We start from the raw sequence: 26,220 nt of genomic DNA on the forward strand, positions 1-26,220 counted from the left end.
AACCTCATTTATCTGAACTACGAAAAACATATCATATGACATCACATGGATATGAATATGATTAACAAAAAAAATAATTTCAATGTCTATTTAATTTATAATAACTTTACAGGCAAAAAGATAATTTCAACATATCACGTCATGGAAAGAAAAGAAATATTAAAAGTATCTTTTTTTTCATCACTTTTATATTTATTTTATGTCATGTGCTTTCTTTTTCATCAATGCAACTAATAATATTAGGACAAATGAGATTATTTATTATACTTTTAGAATGATAAGGATTTGTGTAAATTTTTTTAATACAAATACCGTAATCCCCTCCCCCCCCCCTCTCCATGGAGAATTCTACATTGTACTTAACATCAAAGAGAAAAAAGAAGGTAGTCTACCATCCATTTCCATTGTCATAAAGATATGATGAGTCTTTTTTCCTATGGTGGTTCACCTAATAAGAATCATAGCAATTATACCACTATCATTGTCTTTCACCAAGAAATAGCTACTATTTGGATTGTTACAATTGTTATCTTATGTTACACATATTTTACACTATGTCAAGTTTGCATTTTTCAATCAAGATTCTCATAAATCAAATATAAACACCAAATTTCATCACAATCAACCTCATAATGAATGCATTGCTTAGTTTTTTTTTATAAATAGGATGGGATAATCACAATAAAAATAATAGTTATAAAATTTTGACGTCATAAAAATATTATTTTTATCAAATAAATAAAAAAAATATTTGAATAATTATATTTATATTATTATTAATAAATATCTCCGCTCCGGACGAGCCTACGCGAGCCATAATCGACACCTGTGAGTGGAACCCTAAATAAAATAAGAAGAGCAAAATTGGCAAGTCCTCCTTCGACTAAAGCGAAACGGCGCCGCGTTCTTTACTCTCCCCTTACACGACGTGCCTTGGCCTACCGGCTTCAGCGATCCTTCTTCTCGCCGCCTCAACCAACCCGTCAGATCAGATAGCGTAACTGCCCAACGCCGTCCTTCCCCATCTCTCCGCTTTCCCTTTGCTCCACTCTCCTTCTTCGCCTTCCGGCCCTCGCGACCATGATTTCCACCGCTAGTGGACCCAAAACCGTCGTCACCGGCTACCCTGCTGCCACCGCCGGCTCATCCTACCCCTACCCGGCTCCGCCGCCAGCCTCCTACTACCCTAATGGCCATCCGCCCCCACCCCCGCCCCAGCCGCTGTACTACCCCGCGGCTTACCCCGCCGCCGCCCCTCCTCCCCGCTACAACACCGCTTTCCTCCGCCGCCTCCTCTCCATCGCTGTTGCCCTCTTCCTCCTCTTCGGCCTCATCACGCTCATCGTCTGGCTCGTCCTCCGCCCCCGCTTACCGGAGTTCACCGTCTCCTCTGCTACCGTCTCTGGTTTCAACCTTTCCACCTCGCAGCAGCTGCTGTCCGCCGACTTCGATCTCAATCTTACCGTCCATAATCCCAACAGCAAGATGGGGATCTACTACGACCACGTCGCCGCTGCCGTCCTCTATGGTTCCGACCCCCTGTCCGAGACCTCGCTCGCGCCTTTCTATCAGGCGAAAGGGGCGACCACCGCTCTCCGCGCTCGGCTTGTGGCAGTCGGGATGTACGTCGATTCCAACGTGGTGAAGGGGATCAACTCGGACCGTGGCCGAGGCGATGGGGCCGTGCGCTTCCAGGCTAGGGTTTCGGCGTGGGTGAGGTTTAAGCCCGGGGCATGGAAGACGAGATGGCACACGATGAGGGTCTACTGCGATGATGTCCCGATTGGTTTGAGAAATGGGACAACTGCAGCGACCACGGGTTACCTTGTCGGCTCGACACCAAAGAAATGCGTGGTTAATCTCTGAGTAAGTTTGTGAATGGTTAGCTTCTTCTGATCATCTTTACTTTTCTGGGATAACGTCCGGTATTGCAAGAGCAACCTGCTGTGGTCTTGTAACAGATTGCCTGAGATTTATCTATTATAAATTTAAGGTATAACTATGAGAAATTCTACTGTAAATTATTAGTTGATGTTATGTAGTATAAGTTCTGTTTTTACATGTGTGTATTCTCCGTTCTATCTTCTAATTATTGTATATGTTCTTAGCACGCCCTAAATTTTGGATCATAGCATCCATAATGTGCAGCAGTTCCTAATGTCAATCATCAATAAGTAGTTTTTTTTAATAGGTGACACAAGTTCGATTATATGATTCTTTCCTGAATTGTGTTAATCATATTCACTTTTTCACCTTGAAGGTGGAGTTGTTTAGTGTGGCTCATTTATGGACTGCCAGACCACAGTTTCTTTTCTCTTAAATGAAAAAATGTAATTTAATGGGTATCATATAGGAAAGGCAGCTAGTTTACGAAGGCCTAAGTGAGGGAAGCATATGCCAACCGAAATGAATGAGTTCTACCTTAGTGATACCTTTAAGAAGTTATATTGCTGACCTTAACACAAGGCAACAATGTCTTTCAAAACTAAACAAAATGCTTCAAGGGGTTAAGAAATCAAGAACTCATTGAGAAGTTGGAGTGAGAACATGAAAGAGGGGAAGCTATCAAGAATCGTTGCAGATCGATGCTAAGTTTCTTATAAAATTTCAGATCACTTTTCTTTGGTTTTTTCAAGGATCGAAGATGGGGAAATAGTAGTAGGTGTGAAATTAGTGAAGACGGGAAGATTTTAACACAAATGGCACATGGAGGCTTTAATTCTCACAAAGAAATTCCAGATCAGTTCTCTTTGTTTTGTCTTTCGGATGTAAGAATTCTTTGTTATAGACTTATAGTATTTAGCAATTTGAGTCCAATTAGGACTTGCGATTAGCCAACATGGGAAGATATATGTATTTTTTCAAGAGAGAAAGACAAAAAATAAAATAAAATAAAGGAATTCAAGTGAGAGAAAAATGGACATTGATTGGAAGAAAAGAAACAATAGGTGCCCACTTATTTGGATGGAACAAAGATCAACTTAAAGAAAAAAATGTAGAGATTTTCCAGACCCTAATTAATCCTCACCATTATCTTAATTTCCTACTTGATGCTCCAATAAGACCTAAAAGATGAAAGAAATTAAATAATAAACCTAAAAAAGGTCAAATTAAGATCCTATGATGTTTCACATGCCTATGTCGACCAAAATGAATGTGCACTACTTCAGTTTGTCCAGGGTGGGGAAAATCTCGGCCCTATTAAAATGACCCCAATGTGGCCTTGGAAAAGTCACCCTTTGATCCAGGAACTGTCGAAAAGTAGCACACTTGCATGAACAGGAGCTTTTGGTTATGAGTACAAGTTACGAGTATGAAAATAATATGGCTCATAGTTTCAGTTTTAATTGTCAAAAGTTGGTTTAGAATCATTCTTTAGAGGATATTGTGGATCTTTGTATTTCTAAGTTGCAAGCATTTTGTTTAGTTTCTTTAACAAATCCTTTCCCTTTTAACCCCCCTTTTTTTTTCTTGTTAGTTGTCGCACTTCAATTTTTACTTACAATTTTTTTTTTCTGTTGATACTGAATGCAATCAGTTCAAAGCTGATATCAATGACTTTTGGCCTTATATTAATCTATTGGTACTGAGGTTTGATTATATTCTATATTATTATGAATATGCCTTGGATGTTTCTTTCAGTTCACTTTTGTTTACCAGCTGCTGCATGTTACAGTCTTCGTTTGGGTTCTCTAGGTCTGTTGACTTCCTCAGGATCTTGTATAATAAAAAATTAATGTTGACCAAATCTTTAGCTTTGACCATGTTTGTGACAGTTGCTGTGATGCCAACCTACTTGTGGCAGGATCTTGTGAGAGCGCGTGAGTCTTGATGATATTGACTGGCCCAATAAGTGCTGAGGACTTTATCCCCTTTTTCAACCCTTGATCTTGTTATCATGCTTCTTGTTAGCTTTGAAGAAACTTTTTGAAAAGGACCTGTTTGCGTTAATTGGATATGTCTGAAGACGATGGGTGGATATATTTGACAAGTAATTTGACTTCTTGAGTGGGTTTTGAGACTGGACAGCTGAAATTAGTTTCCACTTGGTTGCAACAGATGCAGGAAATTGGTTAAACTAAGTTTTTTTATGTATTTGAAATGGATATACTGATAGGGAGAAGCAAGGATAAGTATTTTTCTGTAGATTCGTTCTAATAAGTGCAAGCATCAGGTGAAGCACCTTGCTTTCAAATGATAGCAACTGCATCTGGTTTTCTCATGAATGCATTTGGAAACCATGTGCTGTTGTCAAAAAAGTCTTTTTGTGCCAGAAACATACAAATACATATATTTTTCATTTTACTTGAGTAGGGTGCATGAACTTTTCTTGACGTTTTACATCTGAAGATTTCTAGGGTCTAGAGATCTTTTTGCAGCTACTCTGTTGAACATTTTTCGGGGAATTGGTTGTTAGATTAATTATGGTTTTTGAACATTGAGATTTTGGAAGAACGGCCAGGCAAATTGTATGATGGGCTGAGTAGTTTCCTAGTCCATTAATATTTCTATAGGCTGGTACCTCCCAGTTTGATGTGTGGTGTGTACGCAGGGGATGGGGTTTTTTTGCCTGATAAGCCACACTAACATCTTGAAGCCGTGGCATTTTGGGTTTTGCTGTCAAGGCTATTCCATGGAATTGTTCCGAGGTTTTATAGTGAATTCTTTGATCTTTTTTCTTTCTTCAGTATTAGGTTCTCCCTGCAATATTGCTTTGTTTACTGGCCCTAACGATTTATGAAGGACTGAATCCTTGGCTGACTTATTAGAGGTTATAGCTTTTGATATCTTTCTATTCTTTCGATATTAGCTTCTCTATCTACATAGGTTTACCTGCAGATGAGACGATGCTTGAGAATAATGATTCCAAGGTCGAGATGCTGAGATGCTTCCTAACTATTATTTGTTTCCGTGGATGAGGATGAGAGTGTGCCGTTGTTGGACAACTATTGTATCATCCTGTTGCTAGTCTGTGTGCTTTGGTCTCTGCTGCTGACTCTGCATGTGCTATCATTGGGACATGTCGTGTGTTGTGATGTTTGGTGTCATGTACCACCAACTTGACACCAAGCACCAGAGATGAGACCTTTGGCCAGAGCCTAGAGGTTTGGCCATGGGGATCATCATCATCTCATGTGCTATTGTATGCTAGTGCATCATGATTGATAAGATAAAGGGGAGGCTTCTCTGTGACCGACCTCTAGCTCGGAAACATCAGCTAATTTGTCTAATATCTGTACCCTTTCGTTTGTGATTCCTATCTTGTCACTCTTTTGATGCCCTTAGGCAAACTTCTGAATGTGCATTGTCTTGGCTTTCGTCTTCGTGCAGAAATTTAGAGAATGTTCACATCATTTTTTTTGTCGCCTTTGCTGTGCAACAGAAGCTGGGTGTGAAATGGTTGGTGCAGAGTAACATACGAGGACACCAGGTACTGCAGTATCTACTCTGTTGAAATTTATCTTTTAGCTGCACAATAAGACATGGGAAAAACTATTTCGTTTTGCATTTGTTTTTTTTTTCTCTCTATTTTTTCCTTTATTCCTTTTTTTTTCCTTCCCTGATAGTTGTGTCAGTCTTCCTATTCGAAAGCAAGGTCAAGGTATACACGAGATTAGTTGACGTGAGTGGTGTGAAGTCTCCTGGAGTTGGAAGCATGCGGCTCACCTAACATGTGGTGGTGTCTCATGATGACCGATTTGCCTTGCCTGCCCACAGATTTCTTTAGCAAACTACCAAAGGATTCACTAACGTGTTAGGGACGTGACGCGATGCGGATGGGATCGTGTTTGTCATATCGTCAATGCTATTTTCCCGGGGCACTGTTCCTGCTTCCTCTTTTTCTTTCAGATATGGCCTACGGTATTCAAATCATATAGACATATGGTCAATTGTGTTTTCCCTAGAGATTACGTCTGCGTTACGTTCAATATATTGATGCCATGTCATGATGGGAGGTAACATTGGTTTTCGTATGGAGTCCGATCGTCCCTAATCCCTGGCCTGGGTGGCTTGGCATGTTTCATGGATGCCTGTTATAATTTGTATAAGAGTTCAATTGAAGTTTGTTCGATCAATTGAAGCCAATATTTAATAAACTGACTAGTCTATTTGATCAATCTGCAGGATTATCCAGCATTAGTTTTCTCTATTAGAGTAGTCCCAAATTATTATTATTATTATAGTTTGGGATTTGGATTCCATTGCGGTGGAAATTAGGTTGGTCATCCCTAATTGGGGGTGGCCACCTCTTGTAGGTGAAACAAGTAAGCTTCAGAGTTCTGTAGGTAGGTGGTTGGCCCCCACATTGTCTACATTGGATCCTGTAGATGATGGGAGATGGATAGAGCTGCTTGCGAAGTTAAGGTGACGCAACCTCGATTCATTCTCTTACATAAAGAAGAAAAAAAGAAAGATATATAGAGACTCGATTCCAACAAGGGAAGCAAGCCTGAAAGAATGTTATTTGTACTATATAATCAATGACACCGAGACAGGAATTAGCATACCCAGCGGTCACTACTATACCAACCGCTGTTGTTTTTGATAGCTTTAGAGCATGACCATGAACCATTATTCCAATTATGGAGCCAATGCTGGCATCATCATGTCCAACATTTCAACCACCATTTTGAACAAAAGATCAGCAATAATGTGACCTTCTAGGCCTTTTACCGGTAAGTTCTTTATGAGATGGATATTACAATCCTTAGTGGTGGTCACACTAGTCATTATTACTTCTGAAAATCTTGTGCATTATCATGAACCTTTAATTATTGAGCCAAAGTTAGCACTATCTCTGAATCAGATCCATTATGATTCCACCTTAACTTAGAAAGGTTTGAGAGGCTTCGCTAGGTAGAGATATAGCTCGTCTACTCGGATAGCAAGTTCTTCTTTGTGATGTATCATAGTCCTCATGGATGATCATATCAATCATGAACAACTGTTGCTCATTGACGTCGATATCAATAACTTATCGTTCCTAAAATTGCTGGTGCAGGGTTCAACTTGTTGGCTTTTTTCAACATATACGAATTACTACTATTATAATTCTTCACCAAGTGTAGGGCTCTTGAAGATTAGAATGTAACATTCCATTTAGAAGAAACATCGTATCACTAGTTTTATAGAGTTGTTTTGGTTATTACGATGACCAACTTATACATGAGAACGCAATGGTTGGCATATATAAGCATCGCATCACTAGCATCATTCAGTTGCCATCTTAATCAAAGATCATCATCCGAGTCGAACATTCACGCCGGCTCACTTTCCTGGTTGAATTCTTGGTCTTTGTTTGACCACAAATCTATGCGATTTCGACACGTCTTCAAGATTTATTGGGAATCATGTCACATGACTCCCTTTCCCTTTGGCAATTGAAACAATAAACTACAGCCTCTACTTGGTTATTCTCCATATCTACATCGCATGTCTCCTTTCAATGATTACCCTATTTCGTACAAGAAATCTTTACAAGAACTCAGGGAGAGAGCATGTAGGAAAGTGAGTTCAATTCGATGGTTTTTTCCAAAGCTATCTTTGTACATGGGTTATTAATTATTCTTTATTTTTATTGTTTTCCCTATTATGTAACTTTTGATGTTACGCTATATTCAATTGTCTCTTAGGAGGCCCCATCACCCTACGAGTCTTTAGACCGTGGAGCGTTTCGTTCTAAGATGGCTTGAAAGGAAAAAAGGAGTGTTGAATGATGCGTGCTTAGGCTGCAAGAAGCCAAAGGTTGGTGGAACGTCGCAATAGTGGAGGATAGAAAGTGACATTACTTTACTCCTTGCTCACTCCACCCACCATCTAATGCCATTCTCTCAGCTCCATACAATGAATGATCCATCACATATACGTATGAGCATAGAAGACGATGGATGGCAAACGTTAATCTCTCCATCGATTCCCCTCTTCTCTTCTTTCCCCTTTCCTAGGCATTTTGACTTGACTCGAGAAATATTTATTTGTGACCTCAAACTGCGTAGTAAAAGCTTAATGGCCTCTTTTTTTGGTGCGTGGGGATTCTAAAACGGAAGCATGTGACTTTGTCGTCTCCCCAAGTTGTACGCTTCCACACTTGCACACTCCCCCCCCCCCCCCACCTGCTAATCCTACTCGATTATTTGACTTCGTTTCAGGAACACATGACAAAACCTCCTTGTGCTGAATTAAATCTTCCGAATTAAGGTTTAAGGTGAATGACAATCATTTTAGCATAGGAGAATGAGAAGAAGAGTCAGCATGAGTCGTCCTAGTTCTTAACTCAGGCGTCCCTGTTGGTGCAGATTTAAGGTGCAAGTAAATAAATACTGGCAGAGAATCCAAACCCAACTTGCACTTCCTGCTACGTCTTCAATGTGTGGTAGGTGATGTCGTTGATGTCAGACCCACATAATTCATTGTCTCTTTGTTATTATACAGCTTGGAATTAATAGCTGCCTGTTTATCCAATTTAATTTGCTTGTTTTATCGTTATCCTCATTTATAATTTCTCCTTGTTACTTTGGCCACAGGATAAGGCGTGTGAAATCTCATTTGTTTTCACACCCTTCCTCACGTAATCCCTCCCCATCGGTCTCATCTCTCCAATTAACTTGCTTTATTGTTTCCTTTAACTGTCAATCAGGTGCCCTCTCTCTCTCTCTCTCTCTCTCTCTCATGGAATCGCTTTCCGGTTCAATCTCGATGTCAAGAGGTTTGGAATTAGACCACCTTCCATGAATCTTCTTCTTTGGGATCGGCATTAATGGTACTGTTTAGTGTAGAGATCCAACATCAATGCCTCTTTGTTGACCATTTAATTTGGTACGGCCCCTTCGTTGGGAAGACCGAGTGGTAATTTTTGCTATGTATTGCATGACTTATTCTATGTAAGATCGTACCCCTTATCATCAATCGAAGGTTCACCGCACCACTACCTTCTTTTCTTCCTTATATATTGACTCGCTTCCCTGCTGCCACGCCTTCTCTCTTCTCCTGCATCTCTCTCTCTCTCTCTCTCCCCATCAGCTGGTGTGAGTCTTGGATAGGAGGAAGAAGAAGATGACGGCCAAGGACTGCGGTCAGCACGGGGAGTGTTGCGAGAGGCGGAAGCGCAACCGGCGCATCTTCGGATGCATCCTCGCTACCATAATTGTGATCCTCCTCATCATCCTGATCGTCTGGCTGGCGCTACGCCCCACCAAGCCCCGGTTCTACCTGCAGGACGCGGTGGTGCTGCAGTTCAACTACACCGGGCCGCCCAGCAACCTGCTCTCCACCGTCATCCAGGTGACCCTCTCCTCCCGCAACCCCAACGACCGCGTCGGCATCTACTACGACCGCCTCGACGTCTACGCCGCCTACAAGTACCAGCAGATCAGCGTCGCCTCCGCCCTTCCCCCGATGTACCAGGGCCACAACGACATCGACGTCTGGTCCCCCTACCTCTACGGCCCCGACGTCCCGGTGGCGCCGTACCTCTGCGACCCCCTCACCCAGGACGAGTCCTCCGGCTTCCTCCTCCTCCACGTCAAGATCGACGGCCGCATCCGGTGGAAGGTCGGCTCCTGGATCTCCGGCCATTACCACCTCTTCGTCAGCTGCCCGGCCTTCCTCACCTTCCAGAACGGAAGATCGGGATCCGGCGCCACCGTCAAGTTCCAGCAGATGTCATCCTGCAGCGTCGAGGTTTAACAAGGAGCGGCCCAGGCAGATGTCATCCTGTTGCCGAGCTCCTCCACTTTCCATCTTTAGCTTCTCTTTTTTGGTTAGCGATGACGTACTCTGTTTCATGTGATCCAGTAGGCGGCCAGGCTGTGTGATATATATATATATATAGGGCTGAAGGAGGAGGGAGGGCAGAAATAAAAGAAAGACCAATATAAAATGATGTATTTGCAAGGCAATTGTTTATATTAATAATCTTAATTAATATTATTATCATTATTATGTGATCAATGTGTAACGTATTTTCTTGTAACAGTGATTATTATTATTCACGATGCATTTTCTTTCATTATCAAAGAGAAGCGCTCTTAAACGAAGCCCGTTCGCGTTCACTGCCAGCCCCTTTGACTTACCCCAATCCGACAATTAATAATGTTGATGGCATGCTTAACTAACTGTCAGAAGAGTAATTTCTAGAGTCGGTGTAGCACGTGACTCGTTGACGTCTCCTTGGCTCTGTACAAGCTTAATTGGTGCGTGGAAAACGTGGATTGCAAGGAAAGATACATCAAATCGAACAACGCTTCTTTCCATTGAGTACACTGAGCCATGCGCGAGAATCCCTCTTTCCAATTTCGATTTTAGTTTATCGAATTTGAAATTAAAACTGAATCCGTTTTGGACGATTTAGGTTTCGATCTAAGAATCAGTTGTTTTGATTTCGGTTTAAAATTAGAACCGGTTCCGAATCAATTTGATTTTAATTGTGGTTTGGTTTAAATCGATGGTCGGATCTATGTGTGAGTAAACTTGCCAAATTTCTAACACAATGGACTTCATTGCCTGCCATGTTTAGCAGGCAATGCTTTAGCGTTTCATTTATGCCGATTAGTACCATTTAGATGTCAAACAAACAAGCGGTCAGAGATGCCGCAGGGAATAGAGTTAATTTAAGTGCCAGAAGAAGTGGATGGAAAATTGGACCTTGCCATCTTGCCAAGTTGCATGGGAATCATGAGATGTGGGCATCACATTCACAGGGAAAAGGAAAAGTTTGATGCATATACCCACATAAAAAGAGAGGGAGGGAAAGGAGAGGATGTGCATCATCAGGCTCTTAGGGATCTCCAGGGAAAGAAAGCCAAGGATTAAAATAATAATAATAATAAAGAAGGATCAAAAAGAAGAAAAAAAAAGGAATTGAGAATCAACATATTATTTATATATATATATATATATATATATATATATATATATTCATGGTCAAGAGATTGAGAGATTATGGTCTATTACTTTTTATTTATTTATTTTATAAATGATAAATGGTAAATGGTAATTTTCTATCCCAATTTCCAATTTCCAAGTACAAGCGAGTTTGACTTCCATTAGTCCTATGGGCTTGGCATGTTGGATCACTAGGCCGAGCTCTCTTTTGGGGCCTTCGACACCCACATCATATAAGAGGCCTAAACAAGCAGCCACTTGTGGACACATTTGTTGACAATAACTTTTAGAATAAACAAAATAAGAAATGTACATGAAATTGTCCATTAACGGTTGATAGATAGATAGATAGCTTCACAATAGCTTTTAGAACCCATAGTTTCGATTCCGATTTCATCGAATTTACAACTTTATTTTCGATCTCTAATCAAAATCGTCTATTTTAATTTTTTTGAAATATCCTTTCAGTTAATCACTTGTTAAGTTTTTACAAGTGATGTTATTTATTTATTTTATCTGTTCAGAAATAAATCGAAACCGTCGATTCCGATTCTTGTTTTAGACTTTACGATCCAACTGTCATAACTCAATTCTAATTTGATTTTAGTTGGAATCTTTGTGGGATCTACCGACGGATCTGTATCAAGATTCCAAGTACACTATCTACTGTGACATTATACGGAAATAATTAACGAGGCAAAGGAAAGAAGCATCTTTTGGCCCTCCGACACTACGCTTTATTCTGCTATCGATTGTCGTCTTGGATCCGTCGCAAACAAAAGAGTATAGGATGGAGCTAAATTATTCTTCCCACCTGCCATCACGCGCCCGGCTGTTCCTCCTCTACAGAGATGATAGCAGCTGGTGTCCCTGTAAACAGAGCCTACGAGTTTGGGGCGAGTCGAGTAGCTTCCCTACCCTGCATGCAGGGCAAACAAGTGTGCGTCTCGGGATCGCTTCCTCTAGGAAGGCCGCCTACATTTGCCCGCTTTTGTTGCCGAGGCGACGGCCTCCCATCAATACGCACATCGAGAAAAGAGCTTTGTTTCTTGAGATGCTCTCGGAGTCTACGCTGCGACCGTCCTTTTTGACCGGTCAACCTCCTGCTCTTGTGGAACATGGATTTGGATCGGAAAGAAGGTAAAGGAAAAGTTAAGAGAGCACATGGATCGGTGCCGCTGCGCTTTTCCTCGCAACTGAAAGCATCACACTCGTCTCCTCTGTTCCTCCGGTCATCACTTTCGAATGATGACAGGAGCAAACCAAAGGATATCTGCATTGGATCGACTAGCAATGATTGCAGGTTGCAGCGCTGCCGGATCCGAGAATTCCCTTCCACGCAGGCATTGGTCACGTTAAAGGTTAGCGAGGGAGGAGAAAAAGGAAAAGGCTCGGCTGAGAACCAATTCTAAGCAAAAAGAAGCGAACGCAGGCTTCGTTTTCTCTAAAGGATAAGGCCACTTTGTCTCCATGCTTATTCATCTTTTGCAGATGCCAATACGCTGTGTTTGAAATGAGGAGATGCGTGTTGTTAACTGATGGACTCGAAGAAGCTACGTGAGAAATAATCGATAGACTTGAAAGGAGAAGCGCGATGGGGCTAACAAACGCATCGATTGAAGGTGGAAATCATTGGCTTAAGTAAAGTTGGGAACGAGTTGGTCTCACATGAACACCTGATCATAAGTTATGGAGCACCGAATGGCTTTATTTGGGGGCAAGGCTCGAGGCCATGTCGTTCTTGTCACCGTCCATGAAGGCCGCAAAGAAGACAGCTTTGTTGCTCCATAGCCAATGCAAATAGCTTAATAGATCCTGGCGAAGCCGATAGAGTCTGTGCTTTCTGCAGCGTAGCCCAAAATGGAAAGAAAGGTGAGGAATGACAACAACGTGGTCTCATCCAAAAATTTTACGTGATCCGAGATGCATGCCTCTCCTCCCTTTTACGTCGATCGGGCCCACTTATGTGCAGGAGGCATCTTCTTAGCGACGATGCGCAAATGCTGACAGCTTAATAGAGAATCAAAAAATAGTTTCTATTATTATTGTATTGTTGACTTGTTTCCACTGTTTGTTTGTCTTTGTTATTGGTAGGATGGAATGTGTGTTATGACATCAAAGTCATTGATGCTTTTGATTAGTAGATGGATTAGGTGCTATTTTTTCTATTATCTATCGTGTAACAAAAATGTAAGATAGGCAAAATCTTACTTCTAAAAAGATAGGGTTTTTTTTATCATTCAGCAATATATTTGAATCAAATAAGATTTTGAAATCTTTCCCACGTTTACTCTCTTGAGGTGTTTTTTTTTTTTGTTAATGCTTCCCATTTGTAAACTATTTATATAGATTAGAGATCTAATTTAGAATTTAGTAGAAGGTCGATAGTGAATATTGATTAGATAACGGCTTGTCCTTTCAGAACATGTGAGCTACAAAAGGTACCTCTAAGGATAAGAGAGATACTTATGAGCCCTTGATTCTCATACTTCTCAACCAATATGGGACTAAATGACATTGTTAGGAGCGAATTTGTTTGACCGAAGTATGGGCATCGGGCCCTCTTTCTAGCGCCAATATGATAAGGGACAATTTGGTTGACTGATCATTGGTGTAGCTCATAGGCTCACGAAGAATTGTCCGCTTTGAGCGATGAGCATACCGACGATTTCAAAAGTGATGAGAGGAAAGAGGAGTGAACCAAAATCGGAAAGTGTTAAGGTTGGGATTCAAATAACAAAAAAAAAAGACAGGATAAGAACGTGAGAAGTGAATCCACATATGACATATCCACTAATCTCAAAACACTAATCTTTTCCCAAAGCCAATCACACCCACAAAATCTCGACTTCCAATTTGATTCAGGAGGGATCCCCATCCCCATCCGGTGCACTACGAAGAACGCAGTCCATCGAGCCTCACCAACAGTAGTTCACTGCTCTGATGGGGCCACCGAGTTACGGAATATGATTGGCCATGTTCATCGAAACGTATTCCAAGCGATGCACTGAATCAGCTACACTTGGAGCGCGTACAAGATAGAGAAGATGATCGCTTTAGGATTCTTAAAGCAGCAACTTAAAGGTCTAAAAGACCTTTCACTGCTTCCGGAGATGAGAATGTTGGGTTGTGAAATCTAATGCAGAGAAAAAAGAGATTCTTTTACGAATCACGTAACAAAGCATTAAAAGTAGCGCGCTTTTGCCTTCTAAAGTGCTTCTTTTTTTTCTGGCTTTGCATTACCCTCAAGTTATGAATCGTAGCACATTTTGTTCCTACTCAAATCGAAGCCGCAGTACATCTAAACCTCAACTTTCTAGTTTTTGTAGTGACATCCGAATTGATTAGTGCAATGTTATATAAATACCTCAATCTTCAAAAGAGAGAGATTATACTTCAAAAGATTCAGCACTGATGAAACAAACAAATTATAGTACATCAGGCAAGTTAAGAAAGAATGCTCGATCCACACACTCAAGAAGTCCTGCACTGTCAAAGCAGTGGTCATCGAGATCTTCGTCTGCAGCACAAAGATTCAAGTCTAATGAAACACATGTATCCACTTCCTTGTCGTCTTCGCTCTCAGCCCTCTGCTTGATCAGAGGAGAGCAAGCTCTTGACCTGGAATCGAAGCTTTCGCAACTCAAGATGATAATAGCATCACCAAGACTGACTTCCTCACCACCGTAACTCTGTAATTTCCCTCTCTCCATGGCTCTCATGATGCCTGCTAGAGTGTAATGATCCACTTGCTCGATGTCTTCCATCATGATCACCCGGTGTGGGTCCTCTCGTATCGCTTCGAAGAGGCTCTGGAGACGGCTGTGACTTGCTTCCGCTCTCGATCTTTTGATTTGGAGAAGAACATCCGTGGAGTCGGATTGTGTTGACGATAAGTTGCTGTGTCCGACTGTAATGAAGTTGGTGGAAGAACCAAACACAAGTCTGGCAAGCTCTCTACCTATCCTCTCCTTTCCTTCGGTATCACTACCTTGAAACAACAGCCACGTCTCCTCCTTTTTCTCCGAAGATTTCGACTTGCCTTTCCTTCTCATCAATCCTGATCTGCACTGGAGGATGATGCTTGCAATCTCAGGGATAATGTCCTGCTGCCAGGTGACCTTTCTCTCCAACGCATCGCAGAGGAACTTGAAGTTCTCGGCATTAAGCTCCTTGAACTTTGAAGATAACTCCGTCTCCATGGTGCTACCGGAAGAATTCGAGTTAGGGTGTGAGTTAAGGTACAGAAATGGAAAGGTTGACAGCTTTTGCCCTGCATTCTCTCGAGCTTTGTTGCCTGGTTTTTGCTCAGGGCCTTCATCGACAGCTTCTTCCGATATCCAGAAATGGTGTTCGCTCCAAGGACGTTTTGCCTTTCGAGGTAGTAACGAAGGTTGCTGGTTCTGGTGCAAGCTTCGAGAGTGACCATCGTACGAAGAGACATTGGAAGAAGAAGAGGGAGAAACTGAAGAGAAATTGAATGTTATTTCAGATGGATGGTTGTCGGATTTGTGGGTCGAGGTGCAAATGGAATTCCACTGCCTGCAAAGTTCTTTTAATTGGCGACAGCCCTGAAAGAGGACAGAGAAAAGCTATTCCATGATTGTGTAGGTAAAAAGGTTTTAGCTGTAGAGAGTGTTGATTAGATATTCAAATACCTGATCACCGCTGTTCCGATCTCTATTGCCCTCTTCTTTACACCTTCTGAGCCACGAAGGTAGACCAGAGGACATTGAGCAGAGGCTACCACAAGAATTGATGTGCAAACTTGGAACCTCAGGACTCCCTATTTCATCTGCTGCTGGCGGCAGAAATTGCACCCCACTGATCTTGCTTCGGATTTGGCTTAAACCACTGAGGACGATAACCATCGTTTAGCAAATGATGACATTCTGATATACATAGCTCGATAATGGAATACATGCTTTTAGTACCTGTCGAAGTTGAGGCTTAATCCTAAACCTCCGGCGGGAATGGTGAGAGGCTGAAGAGCCAAGAGAGTCTCCAGTGAAGGGCTCCCAGTCCGGCAAAACCTCGTGTAGGTCTGATACGTTGCAATGGCCATGAGCCAAATCCTCTCATTACTATGCTCTCCCTTAGTTCCACCGAAGGCTAAGTTCTTAATCTCCATCAGGATATGCTCCAAAGAACAATAATAACTTCTTCCCTTCTCCCCACGGCTAGCCCTGTACTCGGCGGCCCAGTCCAGATCCTTGAGGTACAAGACGACCCCTGTTTCCACGCAGCAACTCTTCACAAAGCACCTGAGCTCCCCAACCTTTTGGTCCACCTCCTCCGCTGGCATCTGCCTGAAAGAGAAGAGTGGGAGTGTTATGAACTGTAGGTTCCTTGAAACCTCAGGCACCTCTCCTTTGTGCACTCTGTCCCTCACTCCTCCAACAACAGCTTCTGCGGTGGCCAAGCATTCTCCCACTATCACGATACTCTTCTTTCTCCTGCTAACCAAAGCATCGGTAACGCTCATCACATCCTCGTTCTTCACTTGAACTAAAGTCCTTGTCTTGCCCGTGGGAGGAGGAGTACAGCTAGGAGGAGTGGATGAGCATATCTCCACGGAGACAGCCTGCTCGACGTTGCTCTTCACTTGAGTACTGGAGAAGCCAGCCTCTCTCATGACCCTGCTCACGCTGGGGTCGTCGAGGATGGAGATGACGAGTTGCTCAAGCTCGATCTTGACCGCAAGAAGAGGCTGCTGCTGCTGGGTCTCGATGGATCCGCGGCGCTGGTGGGCCTGAGCTCTCTTGAAGGCCGCTACGAGGGCGTTGGAGAGGGACGGAGGGTGGAGGTGGTGGTGGTGGTCAGCCTGTGGTAGTCCAAGCATCGGAGCGGATAAGGTGGAGGCCGGCAGGCGGTTGAGGGCGACGTTGAAGCAAAGCTCCAGGGCCTTGCACTGGAGGGGGTGCGAGTGAGACTGGAGGCAGGCGGCTCGGAGGAGGCCGGTGGAAGACGAAAGCATGGTGTTGGCCACATGGAGCGGCGTCACCTGTGCATGTCCTCGCCGTCGAGCTAAGTTTATGGCTTGCTTCACCACAGTTGCTGCTTCGGGGGTCAATGCTTGCTGCACAGTGCAGCCACCTGCTCTCATCTTGCGGAGATCTTGCTGCTACGGAAGGGATTTATGGTAGCAGGTGATCAAACAAGGATCAAGGCAGTGGTTGTGGGGGGTTTATCTTGATGGAATTCATTGAACTCACCGGGGGTTGGTGGACAATATATGAGGAGGGCCTTTGGAAGGAAGAGAGGCGAGTGTAGTTGGCTTGTCAAACTTGTCAGTCTCTGATGTAAGGATGTGAGAGTGAAGGTGCGTTGGGGACGAATATGTATGGAAGTAGTTATCTACTTTTTATGGTTTCTTTCTTAGATAACCTGCTTTATGGGGTCGGGTGGAGAGTGATATTAATGGATTTCTAGCTGTGCTTTTCTTGTAAGAGAGGACAATTTGGGGTCCAAAGTCGATTTTACACTCGAAAGTACAATGCATGTGTTGACAAGCATAATCGATTTTTTTTCTTATAAATAATAATAATAATAATAACGAGATCCAAACTTAAAATTTCACTATAAATTATAAAAGTCTTTATCGAGTAAGTAATTTTTCATCTACAATATATATATATATATATATATATATATATATATATATATATATATATATAATCCGTTTTGGACTATCGGTGTATTAGTAAAGTTTTCTCCTTTCGAAATATATAAGCTCCGAAAGACACATCTAAGGGTAAGAGAGACCTGACGAACTTATGAATCCTTGGTTCGCATACTCCTCAATCAATATAAAACTAAATGATCTTATCAATATCCTATTTGCCATTTGCTTTAGAAGTTATCAAAATCTTTTTAGTCTGTACATCAGATGTAACATCACTACCAATAATTCACACAAAAGCCGTCCCCTTGCAAAATATTCCCACTAAATCACTCACCATATCTTTACCTTTAGGGTTCAGTAAGCAGAACCTTCAGTTCCATCAGTACTGACCCAAATCATGAAGTACAATGAAAAGAGAAGCGTAGTCGATCGGAACAGTAGAACAGTTCATATATATATATATATATATATATAGGGAGAGGAAATTTGTTTTTCTCTACAGGAAACTGGAGGAGTGGCGACAACAATGATTTGGATGAATGAATGGATCATCTGAAGTGGGACCTGAGAGACCACTCATCTTTCCATGGATGGATCCTATTTGGTGCATGACATGGAGTTTCTTTTCTCTAAACATAGTGTCAGCTCTGATCTCAAGGAATCGGGAACTGTGTACGGCTCTTCGCTGGTGACTCCAAGAACAAGGAATAAAGTGACCTCCGGCCGTATCGGTAACACCACCCCCGTTAATTCCATAAAGCGAGCCGATACAGCAACTGCGTTCACTTCCAGCCGCACCAGTCATGTAGACATGCATGCATGTAGGGTTGGTTCTCTTTTACGGTGGCCAGAACATACTGTGAATGCTACTGATACTTAACTTGTGAGGAGCAGCATCGAATGTTTGGGCTTAGCGTGCCTTTGCATGGAAAGCAGCGCTCCGCCATGGCTTTGGTGATAGGTGGAGGAAAAAGGAGAAGGCTAAGATTTACTTCATGCACACACCTTTCAAAGATCTCCTCCCTCCATTCCTCAATCATATCCCTCTACGAGTTTTATCGGTAGCACACCACAAAGAAAGCAGACTGCGATAATAAAGACAGTAAAAAGCAGGAAAAGGAGAAAAGAGGTTTGACCAATTAACGATCTGAAAGAGATAACAAATGGGACGCGCTTGTGCATCTTCTTACACTGCTACCTTCTTTTTTATGTCATGGATGATGGAACAACACACATCTTCATAGAGTTCATGTGAAACTTGGAATTATATACGTGTTATGCAGTTCACATGAAGAAGAAAACTTAGTGTTTCATCCGTCTCTACTTCACAGTAGTTTTCGAACACCACTAAGATTAAAAAGAACAAATCGTGAGGCATCTATACGAATTCGTGTTGTTTGGTTCAGTTCAAAATGCTAAAGGAGCAGTCATATCCACAGTCAAAAGCTTGCTCTAAAATGGTCCAAAAGACAATAGGAGGACAGCTCTAATAATTCAAAAGGAAGAAAGTATTCTGGAATGCAATAAAATTCTTGCACTGCCTCCTTTGCATCCCCAACTGTTCATGACCGTTCAAAAGCGATGACCCAAATGGGCTCTTCTTGTTGGAAGACTACTTTAAATCTGAATTTTATCATAGTTTTTTTTTTTCTTAAAGCTATTTGTTAAAGTACAATTTTTGAAAAGATTTTTTTTTTCTGCCAAGAATAAATGGTGAAAGCGGAATTCAAACTTAAGACCTTATGATGTTTACTAGCTAAGTTAATCGGAATACGATATCTTGCTCTAATACCAACAAGCTTATCAAGAGCAATCGAAATCCATTGCTCTAGCATATATGGAGGAGAGAAGACCATACATGGTTTGCTTGTACTTGTGGAAATAGATCATTCAAATGAAAAATGATGTTCATACAAGAAGTCCATAAATAGATTGTTCCTATACTTGGAAAACTAGAAAAGAATAATCTTTTTGATAAAAGAAAAGGTTTAATACGGCATTTACTACTGCCAACTTGTCCGATATGTTTCCTCCATGCATTCATTACACCAACTTGTAGTAATAATTGAGCCGCAGAATCTTTCAGACTTGGCATCAATGATTGCTAGAGAACCACCGAAAAGTATGGAATAGGAGTTGTTTGATCGAAGAAGATAGACTGTAGTGAATGCCTCCAATCTAGAATAAGTGATGTGTTGGTGAACAATGAATGAGCTGAGGAAATCTACAATCAATGCAAGAAATCCAGGAGATGGAGGCTGTCAAGGAGATCGAAGATAACTTGAGAAACATTGACAAAGAGAGATCATTTCATGGTGGGGAGAAGGAAGAAATAACGTGGAAGCAATGGGATCAAGTCAAATGGATTAGTAACATCAAGTCCTTCCTTCAAAGACAAGGAAATAAGTGAGAAGCCTTACTAGAGTGTTGGAATACTTCTAGGAACTTCTCGAATCTTCTAATATGTCTGGTGTGGATTAGATTTTATGTGAATCGATCATCCTATTTTTCATCAATATGTCTAAGTCTTTGTATTCCGTTTGGTTAGTGACTTGCTCATTTTGTTCATTATTCTTTGATATGTTTTCTAATCCGAAAGATATAGTTTTATAAATGAGATGCTATTTGAGTCTTTGTTTATATCCCAAAAAGTATACATGAAAGTAAAAGATCATGGCCCAATGTGACATTGATTAATTGGTTTATTCGATATTTGTGAGATGTTTCGAGAAGTCGATTAGCATACGATATGTTGAGGCCTCGTTCTATTCTAATGCCAAAACAGTTCACGATGTTGATGACAAACATCCCCGAGGTAGAATCGATCTTCGATTAATACTAACTTTCATCGCGACAACATCGATTGCATAAAATGACGTATATGGCGCTACTCGTACAACAATGGATATGCCAATAAGTACATTAAGATGCAAACGACAGAAACGCGTAACTTTGGTACAGCCGCATTTACTTCGTTTGCTGCGAGTTAATTAGACAGCTCACTCGTTCTGGTGAGCCATCATCTACTACCTGTGATCCTGTCTCTCGCGTCCCTGCAACTTCCAAGAGTTGGAAGCGGCAATGTCCCCGGATCGCAGGACAACGAAGGTGGGTGGTTGCCTTGTGCCCGTTCTCCAAACCCATGCACCAGTGATAACCTAAGCTGGAGCATTGTGCAGGCTCTGTGCAACCTCCCCAAGGACACAACATTTTTAATTCCCAGGTGGTACTTGCATTCATCTGATGCCACAACACCGCATGCGATAACTCTGTGCTTGCACCAGCGAGGCCCTAAGGACCCGTGTTCCATCTGACGCACCGATGCAGGCGCCATACGGGTGTTGTTTTGGATGCATGCACTCTTCGTTTGCTTGTGAGCAGGCAGACGCGGTAGGAATTGTTCTTGAAAAGCTGCACATCACTTTACTGCATTTCTGAGAATTAAGCTCCCCAAGTCATGTCATGTCATGCACAATACAACTACTACCATATAGAATTAAGGAATAAGGTACCGTGAATTCGTCCTACTCGTTCAAAACCAAGTAGCTATCTAAATTGTCTTGAATCTAACTTGGTATCTAAGTTCCTATAATAAGTGTTACAATTAAACCTAAAATGGGTTAGGTTAGGTTGGGTACTAAGAATATTCGTCATGTCATAAAAAAAAAGCTTCGTTATTACGAAAATATTCGTCATGTCAACCTAAGGAATCAAACATTTCCTAATAGCCGGGATTATGGGCAATCTAATAGACAACATTTATCGTATTAAAGTATGTCGTAAGTTGAAATCCTTTTGAACTCGAAAGAAAAAGTTGAACCTAATCAATAAAATATATTCTGGTGAGATTTAGGTCTCCCTGCTTTAGAGTTGCTTGGATGTGAACCCGTGGAAAGTTGCCTTGAAATCAAAGAAGTGTTTCTTGGTCATCCACGGCGGCCATGGGATTCTTGCAGGTGATCCCAGTCCATATAACTGGAATCAAATAACTGAGTCACACACGCATCTGTCAGCTGTGTTTTCTTCTTCTGAAGTCAGAGAAGGAGAGCACAAGAGGTTGGATTCTTCCAACTTGGCATGTAGAAGGCAGGTAAAGTGACATCTTCGTCACGGGGCCAACACCAGCTGAAGACAAAGGATGTCTTCCAGCAGATACAAAAACTGAACACGGTTCTATTCAGATGTACTTACACAGACCACCCACATGGAATGCAATTGCTGATGAGGCCGAAATGGCAGCACTCACCAGTACATGCTGTGTAGGTAGCATTCTAGGAGCAGAAGATATTTAATGCTTCCTGTCCGCCTACGTTTAGGAAACACTCTTCTGCCAGCCTCGCTCTCACCTGTTCAGATCGACGAGGTAGTCCTCTCTGTGTGTGTTGTGTGGTATGCATATAAGATCTATGGTGAAGGTTACAAGCTATATAAAAGCATAGCAAGAACATCGTCATCATACTCTTCTTGTTTATGCTCTTCTCTTACATTTCCTTCCTCCTCCTCGCTTCAGTTGCATTGCAGACATGTCCATGAACCCTATATCTCAACATCACCCACAATTTTGCTCTTGGGCGCCACCCTTGGGTAATCCCCACCTGTACCGCCATCACACGTACCGAGTGTCGCAGGAAGGAGACCAGTATGAGAGAGAGCACATGTTCGAGAAGTCCCTGACTCCAAGCGACGTAGGCAAGCTGAACAGGCTGGTCATACCAAAGCATTACGCGGAGAAGTACCTCCCCCTCGACGGCGAGGCGGGCGAGAGAGGTCTTCTTCTGAGCTTCGAGGATGAGTCGGGTAAGCCATGGCGGTTCCGCTACTCGTACTGGAGTAGTAGCCAGAGCTACGTGCTGACCAAAGGCTGGAGCCGCTTCGTCAAGGAAAAGGGGCTCGATGCCGGGGACCTTGTGAGCTTCGGGCGTCTACGGGGGGGAGTCGACCGTCTCTGCATCAGTTGCAGGCGCCGCGGTGAAAACGAGAGACCACCAGCGGCTTGCACTGCGACCACGGGCGACGCCGCCGTCCCATGGAGCCCCACATGCTACACGGCGAGGGCGCATGCTCCGACGAGCCACACAGGTAGAATTTGCTGTATTAGGTCATACAACTCGATGTGAAATGACTGCATGACATGATGACGATGACAGATTGTTGATACGTATTCACTGCTTCCAGGTGACCAAGACCTGTCGATGGCACCCACTCACTCGAAGCGTTTGAGACTGTTCGGCGTTAATCTGGACTGTGCGCCGGCGCCGGAGCCGGAGACAAAACTGGTTCTTGCTCCGGAAACAGAGTCAACTCGTTCCGGCCACCAATGCCTCCACAAGCATATCTACTAGAGATCGGCATCCGCGGTAATTCAAGCTGATTTAGATGGAGGAGAAGAAAGAGGAAGATGCTGAGGCCATGTTCCGACATCCTACCGACCAGTTCTCTCCTTCCCCAGGTGACAGACACCCAAGAACCAGGGCAGAGCAGTAAGTGAGGAGAAGAAAACAAGGGAGGGATTGAAAAGTAACAGTAGCAGTGGTAGTAGAGATAGTAGAGAATGGTGAGGTTCCTTAGCTTTATCTACTCACTATTTGCATGTACTTAATTTTGTAAGCCGATCGAGAACCGATAAAGTGATCTAATGGCACTGTAATCGATCATTTCCTGTTTGATTTTGCTTCCATGAATTGCCAAAGTCTTTACTAGCGACTCTTTGGGAAGAAAGACTTCGAGTGTGAGTTCACACGAGACAATGTGTTAAAGGCTAAGAAACTAAGTCCACATTCCAACAGGCTAAGCCTAAAAGGTTAGAGACCTTTGTCTCCTACTTTAGTGCTTGCTTTTAAGTTTAATGATGTTTAATATAACCTCATGCCTTTCATGTGCCATAACCTAAATTATGTGGTTTTTTCAATCGAAAAAGCAATTGCATCAAGTTATTGCGCGGATCTTATAATCTATTATTCACAACGGATTGTTGAAGTCTTTATCAACTAAACTAATCAGTATCATTATCGCGTTATGTATGAAATAGCAATGGATCCCTCTAATTAACTAAAAGGCAAAGATATATAAAGCTTAAAAATAGTGAAATCAAAGTAAGAAGAAGGTCCATCCTGATCATTATAAATTATTAGGCAACCTAAAAAGACATGTCACGCATTACCCATGTAAGAATAGTAAATTGGAAATATATGATTTCTTGGTAGGTATGATTATTTATAATGATGTAGGAGAGACTATAGTATGCGAATCATTCGTTAGGCCAAAAGAGTGATGTATGAATTGACCTAATATATTAGGTTATACCAAACTATCATTACATTATAGTCCTCCCTTTGGTATTAGGTTTCGGAGCGATAGAAAGATTAACATAAGTTTAACATCACTCAAGTGTCACGCATATAGTATATTCAATTGCTTATAATATATTAAATTATATTATTTTCTTTTAAAGTATGATTTCATGAAATTAATATGCTTTGCATGATTTTATCTCATGATCTATTTGGACTAATTAGAGATTAGCTCATGTAATTAACTATCCTTAGCATTTCGATCCTTATATTTTTAAAAGTTACATTAAGATTCATATACTTACGAAAGTAAAATATTTAATTATATTTCTTATCATTTCATCGACTGTGTTAACGAAAATACCGTACGTGTTCAATGATAAACCTTACGATATTTTTATCAATAAAATACTTAGAATTAAATATTTTACTTACGTAAAGTATAGAAATCTCAATATAACTTTTGAATATTGGCTTGATTTATTTATATTATTTTTATTTCCTCATGTGTCACATGATATTGTGAGATTATCTTGTATGTGTCACTCATAGCTCGATAAAGTGTATGATGGTCATAAGTAAATAGATCATGAAAACATTCGGAAATGATTGACGTCGACAATGGAATAGAGTTGACAACGAAATATCTTATTTGACCCACGCGGCGGACTAAAGCACTTGCATTCACAAGCGCTGAAGTCGTTGATCTATCATTATACGCACCGATGTTTGTCTTCGACTTCCATCGTAAAGGAGAGAATGTAACACACACTCTAAAAGGAAGTGAGGCGAAACAATCTCGTGAAAGAGAACTCACAGAAATCAGCAACACATTGTGCCAACCCACTTTGGACCGGTTGACCTTATCCGCTACCTCGGATAACAAGTGGCGTCCTTTTGCCCTAATCTTTCAGCCCCACCCCGCCAATGGCGTCCATCTTTGGTGCCCAAGCAGCAACACATCCATTACTCAACTGATGAGAATAGATAAAGCCGAATAAGGAGGACATAAGAAGTCGGTTGACTAATGAATTAGGAATCTTTAAATTGACTTATGTGATCATCGCCCGGTCAATGCGTGCATTAGCTACACAAAAGAGCAAGTTTTAAATTGAATTCATAATCTCAGTTTTGTAGCTTGATGCAATGAATCCATGAATAACTTGAGTCTTAGTTGGTTGGATGAGTAAAAACCTTGATAGTTTATCGTAAGATCATATCATCTTTATTATTTATTTTTTAGAATAAATAAATAAAATAAATGCAATTAAACTAAGGTGTTTTATTATGTTGATATTTCATCACCAATTATAACATTTCTTATACTTATGTTTGAGGGATAGGCAATCGTTGTTTGGGGTTTGGGTGATGATAAATATAGTGTAATTCACGATATATGCGTGATATTTTTTTTTATAAGAATAGGTAATTGGATGCGAGAGATATGAACATCTACTATACATTTAGTTTCAAAATTTAAATTACTTTTTTTTAGAAACTTTGCATGGATTGACATCTCGATTTAATCCTACATTAGATCATAAATGGGTTAAAATTTAAAAGAACAACTGTCCACACAACTGTAGAATGCCATAGCTTAGTTTTGTGATCGAATTGGTACATATAATAAATCTTGTTTTTTTATTGGTTTCTTTAAATATTGAAGTTTTTTGGCCTCATAATAAAGCCAGAAAATAAAAAGACCAATAGAGCCTCGTCTATAATAAGGTAACAAAACTCAAAGCAGTCATCTGAAAGATCAAAAGAAAGAAGAACAAAGGTGGTTAAGCACTTTGCTTCTCGGAGAGGGCAAGTCTTTCCTTCCCATCACGCCACGCCCATGGTCATCATGTGTGCTGATCTAAAGAACCATAAATGGTGGTCATTCGACTAATCCTCTTCGTAAGAGGGCAAAAGCAGGAAGACATGTTTGTTTAACCAAACTTTTTCTTCACAATAAAAAAAAAGAAGAGGAGAAACGAAGATAACTTCGCATCTCAATCATGGCCGGCCGGCACAGTTATGGAATCAAGAAAAGAAGAAGACGTCGTCTTCTAACTCCATCTTGAACAGAGGAGTGGAAGGTGAAAAGTGCATGGATATTGATGGGTGGCAGTGGATCTACTCTTTCTTTTGCTTCTCTTTATTCCTCGAGTGGTCCAGCGGTGATTCTAATCTATCAGATCAGGTTCCTCCTCGTGGACCCGAACATGGCTTCTCAGGAAGATTCACCTGTCACCACTCTGATAACTACGGCCATCATCCCATCCTCCAAGGCATCTCGCGATGTAAATGTTGAGGAGGAGATATGGAATGATACTGCACACTGTGGTTTCTATCCAAACATGCTTGTCTTGTTGGTAAACCATCCACATAGGATCGAATAATGTGATAATTAAGATCATAAATGGATGAAGGTGA

The 26,220-nt window shown here is 41.6% G+C and overlaps 4 protein-coding genes across 7 annotated transcripts; 3 read left to right on the forward strand and 1 right to left on the reverse strand.

Annotated features, from left to right (window-relative positions):
* The first annotated feature begins 855 nt into the window (after positions 1 to 855).
* Positions 856 to 6,077, forward strand: LOC103997402 (NDR1/HIN1-like protein 10). 3 transcript variants are annotated; one of them, XR_010479215.1, is made up of 4 exons: positions 856 to 1,866; positions 3,806 to 4,649; positions 5,332 to 5,431; positions 5,568 to 6,077. XR_010479215.1 is itself a non-coding variant. In XM_018818436.2 (3 exons), the coding sequence occupies exon 1, from the start codon at positions 1,081 to 1,083 to the stop codon at positions 1,864 to 1,866; it is 786 nt and encodes a 261-aa protein (XP_018673981.2). In that variant the 5' UTR covers positions 856 to 1,080; the 3' UTR covers positions 5,384 to 5,431; positions 5,568 to 6,077. The 3 variants fall into 3 exon arrangements, 1 of the variants encoding a protein (XP_018673981.2); XR_010479214.1 differs by lacking the exon at positions 3,806 to 4,649; XM_018818436.2 differs by lacking the exon at positions 3,806 to 4,649 and having other exon boundaries at positions 5,384 to 5,431.
* Positions 6,078 to 8,965: 2,888 nt separating this feature from the next.
* On the forward strand, positions 8,966 to 9,951 carry LOC103997401 (NDR1/HIN1-like protein 1). The gene has a single exon (XM_009418602.3). The coding sequence runs from the start codon at positions 9,055 to 9,057 to the stop codon at positions 9,685 to 9,687; it is 633 nt and encodes a 210-aa protein (XP_009416877.2). The 5' UTR covers positions 8,966 to 9,054; the 3' UTR covers positions 9,688 to 9,951.
* A 4,273-nt stretch (positions 9,952 to 14,224) lies between these two features.
* Positions 14,225 to 17,178, reverse strand: LOC103997514 (protein SMAX1-LIKE 3-like). The gene is made up of 3 exons (XM_018831297.2): positions 15,819 to 17,178; positions 15,543 to 15,738; positions 14,225 to 15,455 (listed from the first exon to the last, which is right to left on the reverse strand). Exons 1-3 carry the CDS (start codon positions 16,988 to 16,990, stop codon positions 14,313 to 14,315), a joined length of 2,511 nt encoding a protein of 836 aa, XP_018686842.2. The 5' UTR covers positions 16,991 to 17,178; the 3' UTR covers positions 14,225 to 14,312.
* A 4,542-nt stretch (positions 17,179 to 21,720) lies between these two features.
* Positions 21,721 to 23,060, forward strand: LOC135594223 (B3 domain-containing protein Os11g0156000-like). 2 transcript variants are annotated; one of them, XM_065084628.1, is made up of 3 exons: positions 21,721 to 21,872; positions 22,020 to 22,588; positions 22,685 to 23,060. In XM_065084628.1, exons 2-3 carry the CDS (start codon positions 22,033 to 22,035, stop codon positions 22,849 to 22,851), a joined length of 723 nt encoding a protein of 240 aa, XP_064940700.1. In that variant the 5' UTR covers positions 21,721 to 21,872; positions 22,020 to 22,032; the 3' UTR covers positions 22,852 to 23,060. The 2 variants fall into 2 exon arrangements, with proteins under 2 accessions (XP_064940700.1, XP_064940699.1); XM_065084627.1 differs by lacking the exon at positions 21,721 to 21,872 and having other exon boundaries at positions 21,890 to 22,588; positions 22,685 to 23,001.
* The last annotated feature ends 3,160 nt before the right edge of the window (positions 23,061 to 26,220 follow it).

The sequence above is a fragment of the Musa acuminata genome, chromosome BXJ1-9 (assembly GCF_036884655.1).
Source record: "Musa acuminata AAA Group cultivar baxijiao chromosome BXJ1-9, Cavendish_Baxijiao_AAA, whole genome shotgun sequence".
NCBI classification, from domain to species: Eukaryota; Viridiplantae; Streptophyta; class Magnoliopsida; order Zingiberales; family Musaceae; genus Musa; species Musa acuminata.

What these genes read in the sequence shown, in the direction of transcription:
- LOC103997402 (XM_018818436.2), top strand. Translation starts at nt 1,081, where the DNA reads ATGATTTCCACCGCTAGTGGACCCAAAACCGTCGTCACCGGCTACCCT.
- LOC103997401 (XM_009418602.3), top strand. Translation starts at nt 9,055, where the DNA reads ATGACGGCCAAGGACTGCGGTCAGCACGGGGAGTGTTGCGAGAGGCGG.
- LOC103997514 (XM_018831297.2), bottom strand. Translation starts at nt 16,990, where the DNA reads ATGAGAGCAGGTGGCTGCACTGTGCAGCAAGCATTGACCCCCGAAGCA. An exon ending in TTAAGCCTCAACTTCGACAG is followed by an intron (nt 15,739 to 15,818) that starts GTACTAAAAGCA and finishes TATCGTCCTCAG; the next exon opens with TGGTTTAAGCCAAATCCGAA. An exon ending in ATCGGAACAGCGGTGATCAG is followed by an intron (nt 15,456 to 15,542) that starts GTATTTGAATAT and finishes GTCCTCTTTCAG; the next exon opens with GGCTGTCGCCAATTAAAAGA.
- LOC135594223 (XM_065084628.1), top strand. Translation starts at nt 22,033, where the DNA reads ATGTCCATGAACCCTATATCTCAACATCACCCACAATTTTGCTCTTGG. An exon ending in TGCTCCGACGAGCCACACAG is followed by an intron (nt 22,589 to 22,684) that starts GTAGAATTTGCT and finishes CACTGCTTCCAG; the next exon opens with GTGACCAAGACCTGTCGATG.